General features: G+C 35.7%; 2 protein-coding genes across 2 annotated transcripts; both read right to left on the reverse strand.

Moving 5' to 3' along the window:
* Positions 1 to 816: 816 nt before the first annotated feature.
* LOC118278159 (jerky protein homolog-like) lies at positions 817 to 3,541 on the reverse strand. The gene is made up of 2 exons (XM_035597254.2): positions 3,304 to 3,541; positions 817 to 3,094 (listed from the first exon to the last, which is right to left on the reverse strand). The coding sequence occupies exon 2, from the start codon at positions 3,090 to 3,092 to the stop codon at positions 1,245 to 1,247; it is 1,848 nt and encodes a 615-aa protein (XP_035453147.2). The 5' UTR covers positions 3,093 to 3,094; positions 3,304 to 3,541; the 3' UTR covers positions 817 to 1,244.
* Positions 3,542 to 6,939: 3,398 nt separating this feature from the next.
* Positions 6,940 to 11,712, reverse strand: LOC118264404 (uncharacterized). The gene is made up of 3 exons (XM_035576897.2): positions 9,505 to 11,712; positions 8,192 to 8,371; positions 6,940 to 8,110 (listed from the first exon to the last, which is right to left on the reverse strand). The coding sequence occupies exons 1-3, from the start codon at positions 9,844 to 9,846 to the stop codon at positions 7,721 to 7,723; spliced, it is 912 nt and encodes a 303-aa protein (XP_035432790.2). The 5' UTR covers positions 9,847 to 11,712; the 3' UTR covers positions 6,940 to 7,720.
* Positions 11,713 to 18,533: the final 6,821 nt, after the last annotated feature.

The raw sequence follows: 18,533 nt of genomic DNA on the forward strand, positions 1-18,533 counted from the left end.
TTATTTTTCTAGTGCACTGAATAAAAGGGCCATGTATTTATATATACATATTTGGTATTATTTTACATTAATAAAATAATGTTTAATTAATATCTTTAGTTGAACATTCATATTTATTTACATATTTATTTATCTTAACATTAAATACATCGATCTTTACAGGCACACCTAATACGATAAATGCAGTACTTATAAATTTAAAAATAAAAACCAAAAATATCTGTATGAACACAAAATTAAACTTAACATTAACGTTATCCTAATACTTACTTAATAACATTTACAAATTATAGGAACTCTTTAAACAATTATACACCAATTCAAACAAATCCAGCCATAACTAACTGTTTTGTCATTTTAGGTTTTAGTTGCATTATCTTTTTATGCGACTGGGTCTTACCAACGTCCCATTGGAGATATTGGCTCACACTCCATCTCCTAGCCAACAGTTTCAGTTGTGATTAAAGAAATTACAACTTTATTGAATTTGCCTCAAATAAGGGCAAAATATATTAAGTGGCCACAATCATCAGCAGAACGCCGCCGTGCTAATGTTGTAAAGTTTAAAAAAACATCCTTTTTTATCATGTACTCCACTACTACCACCAGGCATATTCATAGCATGTTTACAAAATAGTGACCATATAGGCCTAAACTAAAACTGCCTAAGTGTGGCAAAAAAATAATAATAGACTTAGACTTAGTAATGAAATCTATCCCTAATAGCGTTTCGTTATTTGAAGCATCGGGAAACACAACAAACTCAATAGGTATACACAAAGACATACAATTTACATTAACACATGTTAGTAATACAACATTAGTAGGGTAAGGAGGGGGAATGGCGTTCAGCTAACGAAAAAATGGTGTATTTTTTTGATTAGACATTTTAATTCAAAATTTAAAAAAGAAACATAGTCTTTAACTCTCTAGTAATCAACTAGTTAACAATAACAGCGTATACCTTTTATTTACTAATAGTAAAAAAACATTTTAAAAAAAGCATGCTTGAGCGGCATTGCCCCCTTACTCTGGGTAATACCGCTCGGGGTGCGGGGTAACGACGCTCAAACATGTTTTTAAGAAATATAACCGATTATATATGTGTTAATTAAAAAAACAGGAATGATATCAACATTATAAAATAAAAGTGAGTTCTAGAAACACAAAATCGTATTAATTATCATAGTATCATAAACTAATCATTATTGTCAAAGCTAGGACTAATTAGAAAATGATAACAATTATTTTTGAACACATAAATCACAGATAAAACCATCTGGTGCATCCCATCCCGAACATATGGCGTGGGCCCACAGCCCGCAGAGGGTGCAACGGTACCACAATTCCTTGTTTTTGCCGAATTCTTCGCAGATGATGCATTTATCGTAATTTTCATTATCCACATTCATGTCATCATCGCTGTCATCGTCGCATATTTGGTCTCCATCATCACTATTTGAAGAACTGGACATTAAAATTTTTCTCTTGTGCGTTTTTTGTTTCTTTGGTTTCTTCCCTTTGGCAACTTTTTTCCCCGTTTTCTTAAGTTTCTCTACTTTTTTCTTTTCTTTGTCTTCTAAAATAATTTTCATAGGGGTTGCTGTTAAAATGGTAGCATGTTGTTTTCGCTTTCTTTGACCTCGCTTAAAAGATGGTCCTGGAGTAGGTGTGATTGCTATAGCAGCAAATGATACCGGAGATCTTGGCTCATCAACGGGTTTTTGGTTACGATTAACTGCCAAAACTGGTTCAGGGCAATCATCCTTATTTGATGGACCTGCCACAGGAGATTTATGTCCTGAAATTAGAGCCGTGTCATCACACTGCACATCGTCAGAATTCTGGATATTAGGATCTTGATTTTCAGTTATTTGCTCCGATTCTTGTGCCATCAGCGACGCTGCCAGAAAGTCTTCTTCAGTAAAAACATTCGGGTTCAATGGGTAAATCCCTGTGGCTCGAAATCCAGATTCGGCTTTACTTATATTCGCAACCTGTACATATGCTTTATTGAAAAGACCTGCGACATCATATGGAGTTATACTAGACAGTAAATGTGACTTCATGTGTCTGTTGCATTCATGTTTGTAAGCAGTTTTTAACGGCCCATAAAAAGACACATCCAATGGCTGTGTTCTGTGAGAACTGTGTGGTGGAATGGAAAGCATTATTATGAAGTTTTCTTTGCAAAAATTAAAAGCTTGAAGAGAAATATGACTGCTGTGATTATCAATAATTAATAACACAGGCGATTCTTGGGTCGGCTTAGCAAATGCTGCAAAATGTTTGAGCCAAGTGACAAATAATTCTTCGTTTATCCATCCATTTTTAGAGATAGTGTATAACGCACCAGCTGGTCCATCTTTTTCTAATAAAGGCGTCATTCTCTGTCTGGCAAAAATAAACATGGGCGGTATGAAGTTTCCGGCTGCACTCATCGCACACATGACTGTTGTGTTCCTCCCTCGCTCGCCGCTTGCAACAAACCCGACTCTTCTTTGTCCTTTTTCAGCAAGAACTTTTCCTGGGTCTGTCACCGTGGTGACACCCGTTTCGTCAGCGTTATAAATGTTGCTGGGAATAAACTTATGTTTTTCCATTAAGTCGCTAAGTTTATCATAGAAATGTTTTATTTCTTCTTTGTTGAAAGCTAAAATTCTATTTAAGCTTGTCGCTTCGGCTTTGCGTATAGAGACTGAAGGATTGCGTCTCATAAAGGCGTGTACCCAATCCAGTCCAGCTGTTTTGCTGTTGTGATCAAAATTGTTTTTGATATTATTGAGCTCAGCATATTTATAAACAAGTTTACGCAAATCGGCGACATTTAATCCGTAGTACAGTGAACCCAGCAACTTAACTTGTTCAGCAATTTCATTTTCTTGCTGTTTTGTGAAAACAGGCTTGCGACCTAGTCTTGGATTGCTCATGTTTTCATTTTTTAGTCGATCTCTTAAAGTTGTAAATGGTATGTTACACTGTTTTGCGGCTTGTCTTTTGGACATACCTCCTTCAATCGCTGTTTTTGCAGTTTGGAGATCATCTTCAGTCCAAGCCGCTTTAGTAGTGGTCCTTTCACGTTTTCTTGGCATATCTACAACAATGAAATAAAAATTGTCACTAAGGGGTAATGGCGCTCAAATGAGCGGTATAACCCCAAACGCCCATTTTGCGATTGATGTGAAATAATAATAAAAATATGCACAATAGAGTTGAAAATTTACTATATTTACAAAATAGAATAGTTTAACTATCAGAAAAAGTAAATTAATAATAAAATAGGCATTAAAATTTAAGACTTACCGACAGAAAACACCAAACGTAAAATTACATCGGCGCGGCCTCAAACAAAGAAACGCACTTCACGGTCAGGTGATGCGGGCTGACTGTCGGTTCGTGTCGCCGCCTATGAGAGGCCCCCTTCCCCCGCGCCTTCATGCGTCGTGGCGTGTTGCTATGCTGCGTTTTGATAGATTTACCTAGGTGAACGCCATTACCCACTGAGCGTCATTCCCCCTCCTTACCCTACGAGTACTACCATCCGCAAGCTTGACCGACATAGTTTGTGATTTAAACTTAGCACCTAAACGTAATAAAAGGCTATACAACGTCGAACCCGATGTTACGATGTTATGATGATATGTACGATGCTTACGAAAAGGCGGCGTTTTACAATCTTTACAAGACACAATGAAAAATCAATACTTTTGTTTATTCTTAGACATCCTTTTCTTCACAATAGTGAGTTACATTTTAATAAAAGAAATATTTAACTAAAATAACTTCCACATTTTCTTTAATAGAAAAATAGTCTTGACACCCAATGTCACATTGACCACAAATAAAATAGGTTCATAAAATAAAATAGGTTTCATTCGTGTAGTTTTATCACAAGCACCAAGGCGGCTAAACTCAAAATTAAAGAAAATAGTATAGTATTTTTCTTTACATCTCCCCCCCTTGGAAAAGAAAATCTATAAATATACGGATCTTCAAGATTTTCTTCTTTACTTTATTTCCTTTGACTAAATATCTTCTATTATAGATAATGGAACAAGCTTCGTGACGTGAAATAAATTTGACTCAGTTTTCTTGTGCCCAGTATCAATTCTATATATTGATTTGGATATTTTCTCTATAATCTGAAAAGGACCAATTCTCAAGTGATCTAATTTTTTCCTGTTCAGCTTATTGCCATTTTCCACATACACCATATCACCAACATTAAATTCATGGTATTCTCTATTCTTATCAAATAATATTTTGTTGTAATTGTGAGATTTTATTGTATTTTCTAGAGCTTATTATACAGGGTGACTTTGAATTCGACGTATTTCTCTCGGGAGGTGATAGTACAACTAATTTCCTACAAAAATAGCCCTGAGGTCCTTGGGCGGAAAGTGGCTAGTTTCTGAGATATTCAACATTTTTGGTTTTGGTAAAAATATCCCGAGTGGAGTACAAAAACATCAATAAATAAAAAAATACTGGTTGGATTTTAGTTATTTTAGTTTTAATCAGTTGCCAATACATCAGTTATCATTTATAAATACTAATAATGGCAGAAATATCATTCGTTTTAAAATAGTAAGTAATTTCCTATGAATTTTTGTTTTGTTTCACTAATTTGGTCAATAGATAACTGGATTTATTTCGAAAAAAATATATGACACTAAGCGTACAAACTATTAGAAAAACTTCCTTGGTTTATTAGCTACCCAGAAACGTAAAATTATTTACAATATTCCCAAAAACAAATGAATTAATTGATGATAAGTAGAGCGTAAAGAGAAAAGCGCAATATCAAAAACATCTTAATTTGCAAAATTTTGTTCAAAATCATCTTCCCTACGACGAATACATGCCCGAACACACTTTCTTATCCCTATGACGTTCACTCTTGGGCTGAATATGCGTTTTATTTCGTAATTATCTTCAAATATGTTTCGGAGAAGAATTACGATACACGGCCAATTCCTTCTGTATAAACAAGAGATTTCATGTAAAAATCAACCGGCGTTAGGTTCTGGTCACTGTGCATGCCATGTTGTTGGACCGCCCTACTAATCCAATGCCTGAGAATCAATGTTTTCGACCATTGCCGCACAGTAGTTCGATAATGCACAATAAATTCGTCAATCAAATTAATAAATTAATTCAATAAGTAGAATAAGTTCATTCATCTTGTTTCTAAATTCAAATTTAAAACAATGACCCTAGCACATTTCTTAATTTTTTTCATAATTCTCACCATTTTAATTGTTGGATGAAAAGTAGGGTCCAATCAAATAATTATTTATGATACCCCAGCAAACATTTGAATTAAAACCGCGATGCGCTAACAATGGTTTCGGATTTTGTTGACTTTTTTGTGGCTAATAATGGATATTGTGATAGTTTATCCAGCGCACTATCGAACTACTGTGGGGCAATGGTTGGATACCTTGGTTCCCAGGCGTTATATTGGCATGGGGGTCCAACTACATGGCAAGCGCGGTGTCCAGAATCTAACGCTGGTTGATTTTTACATAAAGTCCCTTGTTTATGCAGAGGAAATTGGCCGAGCATCGAAATTCTTCTCCAAAACATAGTGACGAAATAAACAGATATTCAGCCCAAGAGTGAACGTCATAGGGATAAGAAAGTGTGTTCGGGCATGTATTCGTCGTAGGGAAGATGATTTTGAACAAAATTTTGCAAATTAAGATGTTTTTGATATTGCGCTTTTCTCTTTACGCTCTACTTATCATCAATTAATTCATTTGTTTTTGGGAATATTGTAAATAATTTTACGTTTCTGGGTAGCTAATAAACCAAGGAAGTTTTTCTAATAGTTTGTACGCTTAGTGTCATATATTTTTTTCGAAATAAATCCAGTTATCTATTGACCAAATTAGTGAAACAAAACAAAAATTCATAGGAAATTACTTGCTATTTTAAAACGAATGATATTTCTGCCATTATTAGTATTTATAAATAATAACTGATGTATTGGCAACTGATTAAAACTAAAATCCAACCAGTATTTTTTTATTTATTGATGTTTTTGTAATCCATTCGGGATATTTTTACCAAAACCAAAAATGTTGAATATCTCAGAAACTAGCCACTTTCCGCCCAAGGACCTCAGGGCTATTTTTGTAGGAAATTAGTTGTACTATCACCTCCCGAGAGGAATACGTCGAATTCAAAGTCACCCTGTATTTTTTATTCTTAGACATCCTTTTCTTCACAATTGTGAGTTACATTTTAATAAAAGAAATATTTAACTAAAATAACTTCCACATTTTCTTTAATTGAAAAATAGTCTTGACACCCAATGTCACATTGACCACAAATAAAATAGGTTCATAAAATAAAATAGGTTTCATTCGTGTAGTTTTATCACAAGCACCAAGGCGGCTAAACTCAAAATTAAAGAAAATAGTATAGTATTTTTCTTTACATCTCCCCCCCTTGGAAAAGAAAATCTATAAATATACGGATCTTCAAGATTTTCTTCTTTACTTTATTTCCTTTGACTAAATATCTTCTATTATAGATACTGGAACAAGCTTCGTGACGTGAAATAAATTTGACTCAGTTTTCTTGTGCCCAGTATCAATTCTATATATTGATTTGGATATTTTCTCTATAATCTGAAAAGGACCAATTCTCAAGTGATCTAATTTTTTCCTGTTCAGCTTATTGCCATTTTCCACATACACCATATCACCAACATTAAATTCATGGTATTCTCTATTCTTATCAAATAATATTTTGTTGTAATTGTGAGATTTTATTGTATTTTCTAGAGCTTATTATATTTTTTATTCTTAGACATCCTTTTCTTCACAATTGTGAGTTACATTTTAATAAAAGAAATATTTAACTAAAATAACTTCCACATTTTCTTTAATAGAAAAATAGTCTTGACACCCAATGTCACATTGACCACAAATAAAATAGGTTCATAAAATAAAATAGGTTTCATTCGTGTAGTTTTATCACAAGCACCAAGGCGGCTAAACTCAAAATTAAAGAAAATAGTATAGTATTTTTCTTTACATATATATTCGTTTAAAGAAGATTCTGCCAAGTGTGTTATGCCAAACAAATTTCGGAGCATTAAAATTCTGCCAGATAGAGGGAACCCATAAATACAATGTAATATCTTGATTTGGCTCACGAGGTTGTCGACATGTGGAATGTGGATTCGGCTATCGTTGTGCCGATAGTCGTATCGGCCAACGGATTAATATCCAACAGCCTCGACAATCACCTTAGGAGGCTGGGGTTGGACGGATGGATCAAGGGCCTGATGCAGAGGGCAGTACTCCTCGAAACGGCACGTATTGTGAGGAGGTTTCTGTCTCTGGAGCCCTAACCACCCGGTAGCTTGGACCATGCTCCCGCTAATGGTCGGCTCCTATTTTCATATTTTTAAATATTATTTTATTTTGTATTTTGTAGTATTTAAAAATGTAAATTTAGAGAATTTTAAATAAATGTTAATAATAATAAATACAATGTAAATACAGTGAAACTTGGTTAAGTGGGACCAGAATAAGTGAGAAATCTCCACAATGTTATGTTATGTTATGTTATGTTATGTTCACCTCCATTAATGGAACCCTCTGTAAATGAGACAAATGTTTATTTGAGATGTCTCACTTAACGAGGTTTCACTGTATAATAAATGTATGTATTACCTGTCCATTTTATCCGCTATTTTATTAATTCATATAAGTATTTGTTTTAATGATTCTGCATTTTCTCTTTCTACTGCCAATCTTTCTTGGCTTAATTGTACGAGTTGCCGGCGAGCCTCCTCCTTGCTCATGCCACGTCGCCGGCGTGAACGTACACGGGGTACTAAGGGAGGGAGTGGTATTTCCCCTTGAAGAGGTTGTACCAGAGGTGGCACAGGAGGAGGGGCTACCAACACAGCCTCCTCTGTTGGAGGCTGTGTTGGTAGCCCCTCCTGCTGTGGTATTACTGGTGGCACCGCTGCCGGCGATGGTACCTCTTCCTGACGTGATATATTCTCAATTAAATTAGGTGAGTCCGCAGGCCAGACAACCAAAGCCCCTTCTGTTGCTGCAGCAGAGCTAGTGATGGCTTGTGGAGCCTGAAATGTCATATATATTTAAATTAACTATGCATTTTAATAAAATTGCAAAACATATCATAAATTTTGTTTAATACTTACAAAAGGGTCCACATGTACGTTAGGTAATCCACTACCATAACCCTCACCCATTATTGATATAAATTTTTTTTCAATGTTGCTGAGAGGAGGGACACTTGGAGGCCCGCCACCAGTCTGAGTCTGCGAAAGTCTGACTGTTGACGCCTTTCTTTTTAATTTCGACTTATAGTCGACCCAATACTGCAAGAAAAAACCAACTACATATTATTATTACATATTACATATACTACATATTATTTTGTTAATTTGTATTAAAAGTCTTTTATTAATCAATTAAGAAGTTTCATTCAATGTATAAGTACAGGGTATTTCAACAAGAACTTTGTTTTTTAAAACAAAATAAAATAAAGAATTTGGTGGAAAATGAATAAAATTTTGATTGTATTAAAAAGAGAAAAGTTTGGCAATTATGAATGAAAAATGATATCTGACAAATGTCCACCAGGACCACGCTCATAGATGTTGAATCTTTCATCAAAATTTTTAATCACTTTCCTAACAATCACACCTCCAGACCACATAGCACACCACACAGTGACACGTTGACCATACAAAGGCTTCTCAATAATTTTCAGAAGCCCAAATGCGGCAATTTTGCTTATTGACATACCCTGACAAATGAAAATGTGCTTCGTCTGAAAAAATGATTTTTTGAGAAAAACCAGCAGGTTGCTCTGAGCAAATCTACGGCGATTTGAATGGTCGGTCTGCTTCAATTCCTGCACCAGTTGAATCTTGTAAGGCTTCAAAGCCAAATCCTTTCGCAAAATTCGCCATGTTATAATATAATATAATAATAATATTTTATTCAAAAATTTCTTTACAGGATAAATTGTGTTGATGCTGATGATGTTGTGCTATTGGATAACCCCAATTATTGAGAATGTCGTGAAATTGATAACTTTTGATCTTCTTCAACACTGTGGCTCACGGCAGCGATGTTTTCTGTTGAACGACCCGGTCGAACACGTGTTGGTGTTGGCACATTTTGTACCGAGCCTGTCGACTCAAATTTCGCGACCAAAATCTTGATAGCGGTTTCAGAAGGACGATTATGTTACCCGAAAATATTACGAATTTTACGAAATGTAACTTTAACAGAACGACCATTTTCATAGTGAATTTGAATTATTTTAATGCAATTTTTGAGCGTAATTGAATTCATTGTAGCAATTGCCAAAGCACCTACTACAATTACCGCCAAAAGTTAAATGTTAAAAACTGCCACGTTCTTGGTGTTGCTCTAATTAAAAACAAAGTTCTTGTTGAAAAACCCTTTAGAATTAAATGAAAATATAATAATAATTACTCACAGTACACCATTCCTTGCCGCTTTTCACAGCGCCTTCACCTTGCGCGTTCAAATGCTCGGAAACATTTTCCCACATCCTCCTTGAATGTTCCCGAGCATGAGCGCTTTTATTATATCCCAACGCCACCTCCTTATTAGTGTTTAGGAAGTCCCACAACACTTCTAGCTGGGTATATGTTACCCGTCGACGACGATTTGCTGGTAGACTTTCCGAAGTCGAGCTAAATAAGTAGATAAGAATTAAAAAGCCGTTTAATACGATTATATTAGTAAACAAGCTTTTGCCCGCGACTTCGTTCGCGTGGAATAGTGACTTCCGGCAAATTTTTGGTTTTAACCACATAGTTCCCGATCTCGCGGGATCTCTTCAAAAATGAGATGTGGAAGATATTCCAGGGAACTCTTCAAAAATCAACATAATGAGCTCTGCGTTTGAATTTAATAGATGTATACTCACTTAGGGCATTGAAAAAATTGTTTAAAAACGGACTTAAACTAACTTAAAACTAAAGAAAGCTACGAATTACGAATTTATAACAATTAAAAAAGAAACTATATTACAACCTATCCTCTATGCTATAATAACCAAGCTTAAACTAAATAATTTAAAAGAAACGACTTAAATCTAATCTAATTAATTTATAAATTAGACTTACAATTTTATTAAAAAAACTAACTACAGTAACTACTAATAATCGATATCAAACTAAACCTACGTTAAATAGTTTAACCAAAAAACCAGGAAAACCCAACAAATAAACTTATTAATTGACAAATACAACGAAACCAATTTAGAATATACGAAACAGCAGGACCACTACAGACAAATAATCATACGACTGATAATACACTTTTTCTACGATAGTACCGAAGCGCTCGGCCGATACCCAACCAAATGAATGTAACGAAACCATAGCGCGATCTATTTCGATCCCAACGCCATCTATCGAGGATAAAGACAACTTGGATTATTTATTTATACTCCGTTCGGGCATTTTCTTTGTACTAAAAGTTTAATTATATTGATATTATTTTTTTCATACCTTTTTACTATTTATTTACTTTTTTTCGATGAATTAAAACAATAACATGAACCGAAGTCGTGTAACGATCGACATAGAATTATCTATACTCCGTTAGAGCATTTTCTTTGTACTAAATGTTTTATTATATTGATATTATTTTTTTCATACCTTTTTACTACAGTGTAGTCCGTTTAGTACGACTTCGCATATAGCAACCAACCGTTTTTAGCGACGAAAGTTTAGGCATTTGTTTGGTTTTAGTATAAACTTGCATAAATAGACATTCGTTTATTACGACTCCGCTTACAACGTCCATCCGCTTTTAACGACCGAATTTCACATATAATTGTCCGGTTACAACGAAATTTTGAAGATGACACGATAAGAAGCCATATGTCTCGTTTATATAATGCAGTTCGTACTTCCTACTATACGAATAGAACCAGAAAACAAACAAAAATTGCAGACTTTTTGCATTAAATGTAAAGTTGTTTAAATAGATTTATCTTTATATATACAACGTGTAACAAAATACCCATATACATCAAGAAGCGGTGATGAATACAGGTTGAATAGAATCTCTACACGAAGTTTCAGCTTAAAATAAGATTTAAAAAAAAATTGTACCAAATACTTGGTATCGCATGTTTCTTGATTTTAAATCATACAAACATGTCACAACACTACAGGGATCACTTGCGAGTATTACGGAACATTTCTTCTGTCAATCTGATCGCCTAGTACCTATCTACCTAATTTTGAATCATGCGGCGGCGCGATTTGAAAAATTCATAACTTGGTACCAAAGAAACGTGAGTTTAAAAAACCCTTCCCGTATCGTTTGTTATGTTATCTAGAAGCCGTGCAATTGATATGTATACCCCCTTTTTGTTACACGTTGTATAATTCTTCTGTAAGTGTGTATGTCACTGAACTCCTTTTAAACGACTGGACCGATTATGATGAAATTTTTTGAGTGTGTTCAAGGGGATCTGAGAATGGTTTAGATTCACAATTTTGTCCGCTGGAAAATGTTTTTTTAAATAATTTTTAATTTATTAGTAGGTAGTTGTTGATTTTGGAATGTTTTACATTGGATCGGACAGACGGCGCTACCATCGCAGTGTCAAATATTAATGACGTTAGATATTGTCATAACATTGGAATAATAATTTTCATCAAAATGGTCCAGAATGACAGGACAACGTCTGTCGGGTCCGCTAGTACCTACATATAAGAAAGCGGTACATTATGTACGTACATTACACATCCTTACATAATTTAAATAATTAATAAATAACTATTTTGATTAAAATGAGTTTTTTTTATCTGCTCATCACCTAAACGGGCATTTAACTGTAATATCTGTTACATATGAGTATATAAAAACAAACTTTTTTCTGTTCGTTTAATACGACTTCCGGTTAGTACGACGTAATGTCACCGGTCCCTTGGCAGTCGTTATAACCGGATTCTACTGTATTTATTTCCTTTTTTCGATGAATTAAAACAATAACATGAACCGAAGTCGTGTAACGATCGACATAGAATTATTTATAAATAATTTATTTCTTATTTTTATTTTTTTGATTTTTGAAATAAAAATATCTATGTCCTTTCTAAGGTTCTAAACTATATCTGTACCAAATTTCAACCAAATCCGTCAAATAGTTGCGGAGATTAATGGTATAAGCATAGAATGTTCGACGTGATTCTTTAATTTGACATAACTTTTTTATTTATGAACCGATTGACATGAAACAAACACTAAATGTAAATTTAAGCATCCCACAATATATTCGTGAAAACCGCATCCAACTCGGATCAGCCGTTTCTGAGATTAGCGCGCACAGACGAACAGACAAACAGACAAACAGACAAACAGACAAACAGACAAAAAAAAAGTTAATTACATTTTTGGGTTCGACATCGACATAACAATAACCCCTGCTATTTTTTTTATTTTTATTTTCAATGTACAGACAGCACTTTTCTACGATTTTATTATATGTATAGATTTTACCTATGAAATTATAATAATTCATTTTAAAAAGTACTTACGACATATTTTCGCGATTTAAAGAATTTAAACAGCACATACAATGTAATTTTTCCCGCTTCTCGCTGAATTAATTTGCAAAGTGCTTAAGCTGCGTTCGAAAACTTCATATTATAATGTACAAGTGCGTTTTTAATTGTAATCCAAGGTCAATATAATTTTATTTATATTTCACTATGTTTTGTACGTATTGTTTTATGAAATATTCTATTTTGGGAATATATTTTATTATTTTTTAATACTAAAAGAAAACCGTAACTTACCGATAAAAAAATATGTATACTTCCGAACGCTGCCGGCAAACATTACAAACCAGCCATAGTGAACAATTCAGAAGGCGGCTTAATAAATGTATGTCATAATACGAATTTTAGCCAGGCAGTTTACGGGCGTGAAGTGAATTGCCTGGAACTTGCATGGATGTTTAAAAGTTCATAATACGGCCCCTGCACTTTTTATTCTATGTTCGAAGTGTACGCGTCCTTGTCATCCTCACGACAAAAAATGTATTTCCTATCTCTTTCTTTTTTCTAACCTCCAAATATCAAAATATTAGGAAAATAATTGAAATTTATTAATAAATCGAACAAAAATCGAAGTATGTTGCGTACTTGCATGTGGTATAGATGCCTTGTGTTTTATTAACTTTGGTATCATAATTGGTACACTTTCTGAATACACACGATGGCATTTTGTAGCAGCGCGCAGCGTATCGCCATGCGTGACGCAGACTAAAGGCAATACGTCCCAATTAGGACGTTTTCGAGTCTTCACGATTGCACGCTCATAACATATCTGTTTACTAGAATATCATTGATTCCTTTGAATTTTTTTAGTTCCCCAACACTAATACTGAAAGATATTGAAGGGTTTTTTTTTGTACTGCATATAAATTAGTTTCATCAACAATTTTTTGAAGAAACTCTGGTGTGAAGTAGTGCAAATAACATTTATATGGTGTATCGAGTTCTGTTATAGCAGGGTCTGTTGTGCTTGGTTGGTGAATTAATTTTGATTCGTCATACATCAAACTGTCTTTTTTCCAAATGATTTCCTTTTATCAAATTCTACATAACTTCTAACTTTTTGTACGTGACTTTACTTACTAAACTTTACTCGATGGGCCAGGCAGATCATGAACTAGTGGTGGATCACTATAGGTAGGATCTTAATGAACCTCTGCCTCCTCGTCCTCCAATTCTCGAATCATTTCTCTTGCATTCTCAAAAAAGGTTTCTTCATCTTCACTGTCATCTTCCAAGCCATCCTCAGAATATTTCCATCTTCTAAAGCCGCCAGAAGTTGTTCAATGTCTTTATCTGTCACTCTACGGGACATTCTGTAAAAATAATTATAAAATTCGAATCAATAAATTACGTATCTATAACAAATAAGTCAAAAAAGAAAAAATATATATATTATACGTATAGTAAAACTATTTCTTATCGTTTTTGCATATTGATGTATTTCTACATAGCTGCGGTATGTGCAATTGGTAGTAGCTTAAAAGAAAAACCTTGATGCTATTCGGAACGGCACGGAGCTGACCGTTATTGCAGTCGTCTACCATGCAACGCCGTGATGTATTAGCCACACGAGTGAAACCGGGAACAGGGAATTCATTTTGAGGGTCGCTTGGAACTAGTAAATCACGACGTAATGCCTCGTTGATCCTGTGCCAACAGGCGTGGCAAATCGACCTTGATCCGTCAAATGCCACCTGTAACAGACATGTACATAAAAATAAAAATATGCTTCTAGCAGGATTCGAATTCGCAACTGCTGGCGTTGCAGGCAAGGTTGATAACCATCAAAACAAACGCACCATCATTGATGCAATAATAATAAACAGAGACCTTCAAGACCACACAATTCTACACTGAATCAACTAAACCAATTGCTTTATAATTAAAACACGAATAAATACAAAAATAAAAATAAGTACAAACAAAAGTAGCGACAGAGGCGACCTTATTCCAAAAAAAAACATTAATAATTATCACATTTCAATCGGTTTCAAAGTATTACAGTTAAGTGTGACAGTTTTAGTGCAAAGGTGGTATATATTGTTATCTTCATACGACAAACTGATACTAACTGATCCTTTTAAATAAAAATGTACATACCTCTAGTGGCGGTTCGATGTTTCGTAGAATATATTCGGCGAATTCTCGGCGAGATTAAAAAAAACGCTGAGATAAAACATGAAATTAAACTCGTCCGCGTTGCAATGAACGATCACACGTAACAACAATGGTCTATTTTGATCAACTACCAATCACATGCAAAGTCGAAGTCCAGAATAATGCCAATGTCTTATCAGAGTGTCAAAATACGGTAAACGAGAAAAAAACACAGATCACAACGAAGTACAACGAAGGATTGCGCATGATCCTAACGTTTTGTGACCCAAATAATATAACCCCTGGCGCGCATAAAATGAGACGCGGATACGTAGCACTTACAAGAGTGAGCGAGACAGAATGTGTTTGCAAATGTCTCTCGTGCGATCCGCTCAATTCGAGCGCTAACGCTGATTCATTTGTACTCGTACAGGTACCCATTGTTAATATCGCTCGCTCGCTCGCTCGCACTTGGAAGTCTTATATCACGCTGTATTGATGAGGGGGTGATCTGTGATGGATGCTCACGGCGTATACGAAGCGTATTAACTCAATAAAATAAAGAGATAGTAATATCTCTTTATAACTTAGTAATAAGTTTCATAAATCAAAACAATGATAAAAATTAATCCATGCTAAAAAATAAATATCAATTTCCAACATTTAGCCATCGTTTTCGATGATGGTACCTATATAGCATTTCATTCCTCATTTATACTGATAAACTGAGATACGTATAGTTTGCGCCGTGAAGGGTTTGTTTTGAGCATTCTCCTTTGTAAAAATTGATAATCTGCATCAGGTAGTGGTAACAGAGTTCCCAGTAAGTGATAAATTTGTCCTTGTATCTGTAATTTTTAAAACTTTGTCAATTAATTATTTCCGATATATATATTTTAGTACAAACTTGAATAATATAAAAATATATTCTTACTAGCTACTTCCGCGCGGTTTCACTCGCTCTGCTCGGCTCCTATTGGCCATAGCGTGATGTTTTATAGCCTATAGCCTTCCTCGATAAATGCACTACCCAACACAAAAAGAATTATTCAAATCGGACCAGTAGTTCCGGAGATTAGCGCGTTCAAACAAACAAACAAACAAACTCTTCAGTTTTATAATATTAGTATAGATAACGGGTGTAAGGGAAACGCTTCCGAAAACAAAAACAGGCGATAGTGCTGGTGATTACTGATACGAAGGCACCAAAAAAAACGCGAAAAAAAAACCAATTTTTTCCACTTTTTTTTCGGTTTTTTTTAGGTCACTAGCCTTTGATACATACAAAGAAATAGAATCGCAATAAAAAAAACCATATTCAGTAATTATTTTTCAAAACGCAATGTAAATTAATTCAATCAGCTGTGAAGCCACGGGTCAACTAACTCGACCGCGCAATACTTTGTTGCACGTAGTAGGCACAGCGGTACAGACTATGTGTGCGTGGGCGAGCCCTACACTACTACATACGCAAACGTCAAGCGCCAAGCCGACGCGCCTAAAATAAAACAGAAGTGACAATAATGATTAAACATGCATTATGCCTACACTGCTAACATTTTGTTTTATTATTTTACGTAAGTTCGTTTTTTGTTTTTAAGCTTTTTTAACTTCACTATTCTGATTTATTATTTAATCATCATTCAATCATTTAATTATTATGTAATCATTAAATCATCTTTCTAAACGAACTACAAATCAAAACATTTTGCTTACCTTAAGTAACATACCAACATGCCGTATAAGTGACACTGAGATAGTTTTATCCCTAACGTCCAGTACCGTTAGGTAGCGATAGTAGGTATCAATTTAGTCCGTTTTGCTTCACTACTAAGAAGCCTTCACACGTTCATGCATTTAGTTTGATTCTTTATTAATTAATTTATTAAAGATAAAATAACTGAGAAACGTAATTAAAGACGAATAAAACAGTAGCAGACAAAGGAAGCAAGAGGAGTGTCTGCAATTTATTGATCTTTGAACAAGAAGATGGCGCCGACACCGCGCCGCCACCGGGTAGATCTTTTCGGGGAAGTTCGAGCAATGTTGCCACTTTTATTTGAATTTTTGTATTAAAATTTGCATTTGTTTCTTCTTTATTTCTTAAGTGTGCAAAAACTATTATGAATCAAGTAACTATTAAGATAGTTTTTCTCAAGTTCATCAGTAGTAGGTGAGGAGGTGGGGTAAAAATCAAGACCTCGCAACAAGGTATTTTTTGTTTTTTTTATTTCGTCTAAGTATTATTTACATAAAAATAAACTGGCAACACTGTTGGTACTTGTGCAACAGTTTTAAAGTCAGTATTTCCTTGCGAATTACGTAGACGCGCCTAATTTTGTTCCGGTTACGTTTTTAGAATAAAATTACAGTTTTGTTGTTATTGTTAGTTAATTGTTAAGTTTCTTTTTAGTTATTGTTAAGTTTCTTGTTAGTTATTGTTAAGTTTGTGTTCGTGTTGTTAAGTTTGTGTTCGTGTTGTTTAACAATGCCACAACCGTACGTGTACAGTGCTCGTGAATACGGCAACATGTTGATGTGTTTAGGCGAGGCCCGGGGTAATGCTTCCCTTGCATTAAGGATTTACCGGGAAAGACATCCAAACGTGCGGCATCCCTCTGATTCTCGTATAATAACGGCAGCATTCCAACGAGTTCTAGAAAATCGCCCGATTGCTCCCGCTGCGTCAGGTGGTGGGCGACTTGCTGATGTACAATCGGAGGAGCGTATTTTAGAGGTCGTCCGTCGAAATCCACGCCTAGGCACACGCAGCGCTGCTAAGTTGCTGCGACGGCGTAATGGATCAGTCGTCTCTCACTGGCTGGTGCATAAAGTGTTACGGCGTGAGAGAATGCGCCCGTACAAGGTACATAAAGTACATGCGTTGGTTCCCGGTGACCGTGAGCGTCGTCTTAATTATTGCCGCTGGCTAGTGGGCCATCAGCAACGGAGTAGGTTCATTGAGCATGTCATCTGGACGGACGAGGCGACATTCACAAGGAACGGTCTGTGGAACAGAAGGAACGCTCACGTGTGGTCACAGACGAACCCATACGCCTGCCAACAAACTGGGCACCAAACCCGATGGTCCGTCAACGTTTGGGCGGGAATTTATAACGGCCAAATACTGGGACCAGTGTTTTTGCCACAGCGACTCGATGGAGCACGTTATCTAGAACTGATCAACGTACATGTGGACAACTTTTTAGATTCGTTGTCGCTGGCAGAGTACCGAAATACATGGTTCCAGCACGGAGCTGCGGACAACGTAAAAGGTTACCGGGGCTCCGGCTCAAAGCAGGAGAAGGAACGGGGTGGTTTTTAGTCAGTAAGAGTCTGACACTCCCTCCCGCCTCACCCAAGGCGGGAGAAGTCATTGGATGATTTTCCCCCCTCAAAAAAAAAAAAAAAAAGCACGATGGTGCCCCGCCGCACGTAGTGAGAAGTGTCCGTGAGCGTCTCTCGGTGATGTTGGAAGACCGGTGGATCGGCAGGCTAGGGCCACAAGCTTGGCCACCCCGTTCGCCCGATCTAACCCCCTTAGACTTTTTTTTGTGGGGATACGTTAAGGAAAGAGTGTTCGACCGCGAGTGTTCTAGTGCGGATGAAATGCGGCAAAGACTAATAGACGTATTCAATCAGTTACGTGAGCATTCTAATGAAGACCCAACTTTGATGCCCCGTCTTCATGCGGAAACATATCGCCGAGCCCGCCTCTGCATCGAGATGAATGGGGCACAATTCGAGCCCCACCTTGTTCGATCGCAAAGGATTTAGCTAGGTAAGTGTTTTACAGTAAACAATACGCTTCAACCTATACCTA

This window comes from Spodoptera frugiperda, unplaced genomic scaffold (genome assembly GCF_023101765.2).
Source record: "Spodoptera frugiperda isolate SF20-4 unplaced genomic scaffold, AGI-APGP_CSIRO_Sfru_2.0 tig00001192_1, whole genome shotgun sequence".
Classification (NCBI taxonomy): Eukaryota; Metazoa; Arthropoda; class Insecta; order Lepidoptera; family Noctuidae; genus Spodoptera; species Spodoptera frugiperda.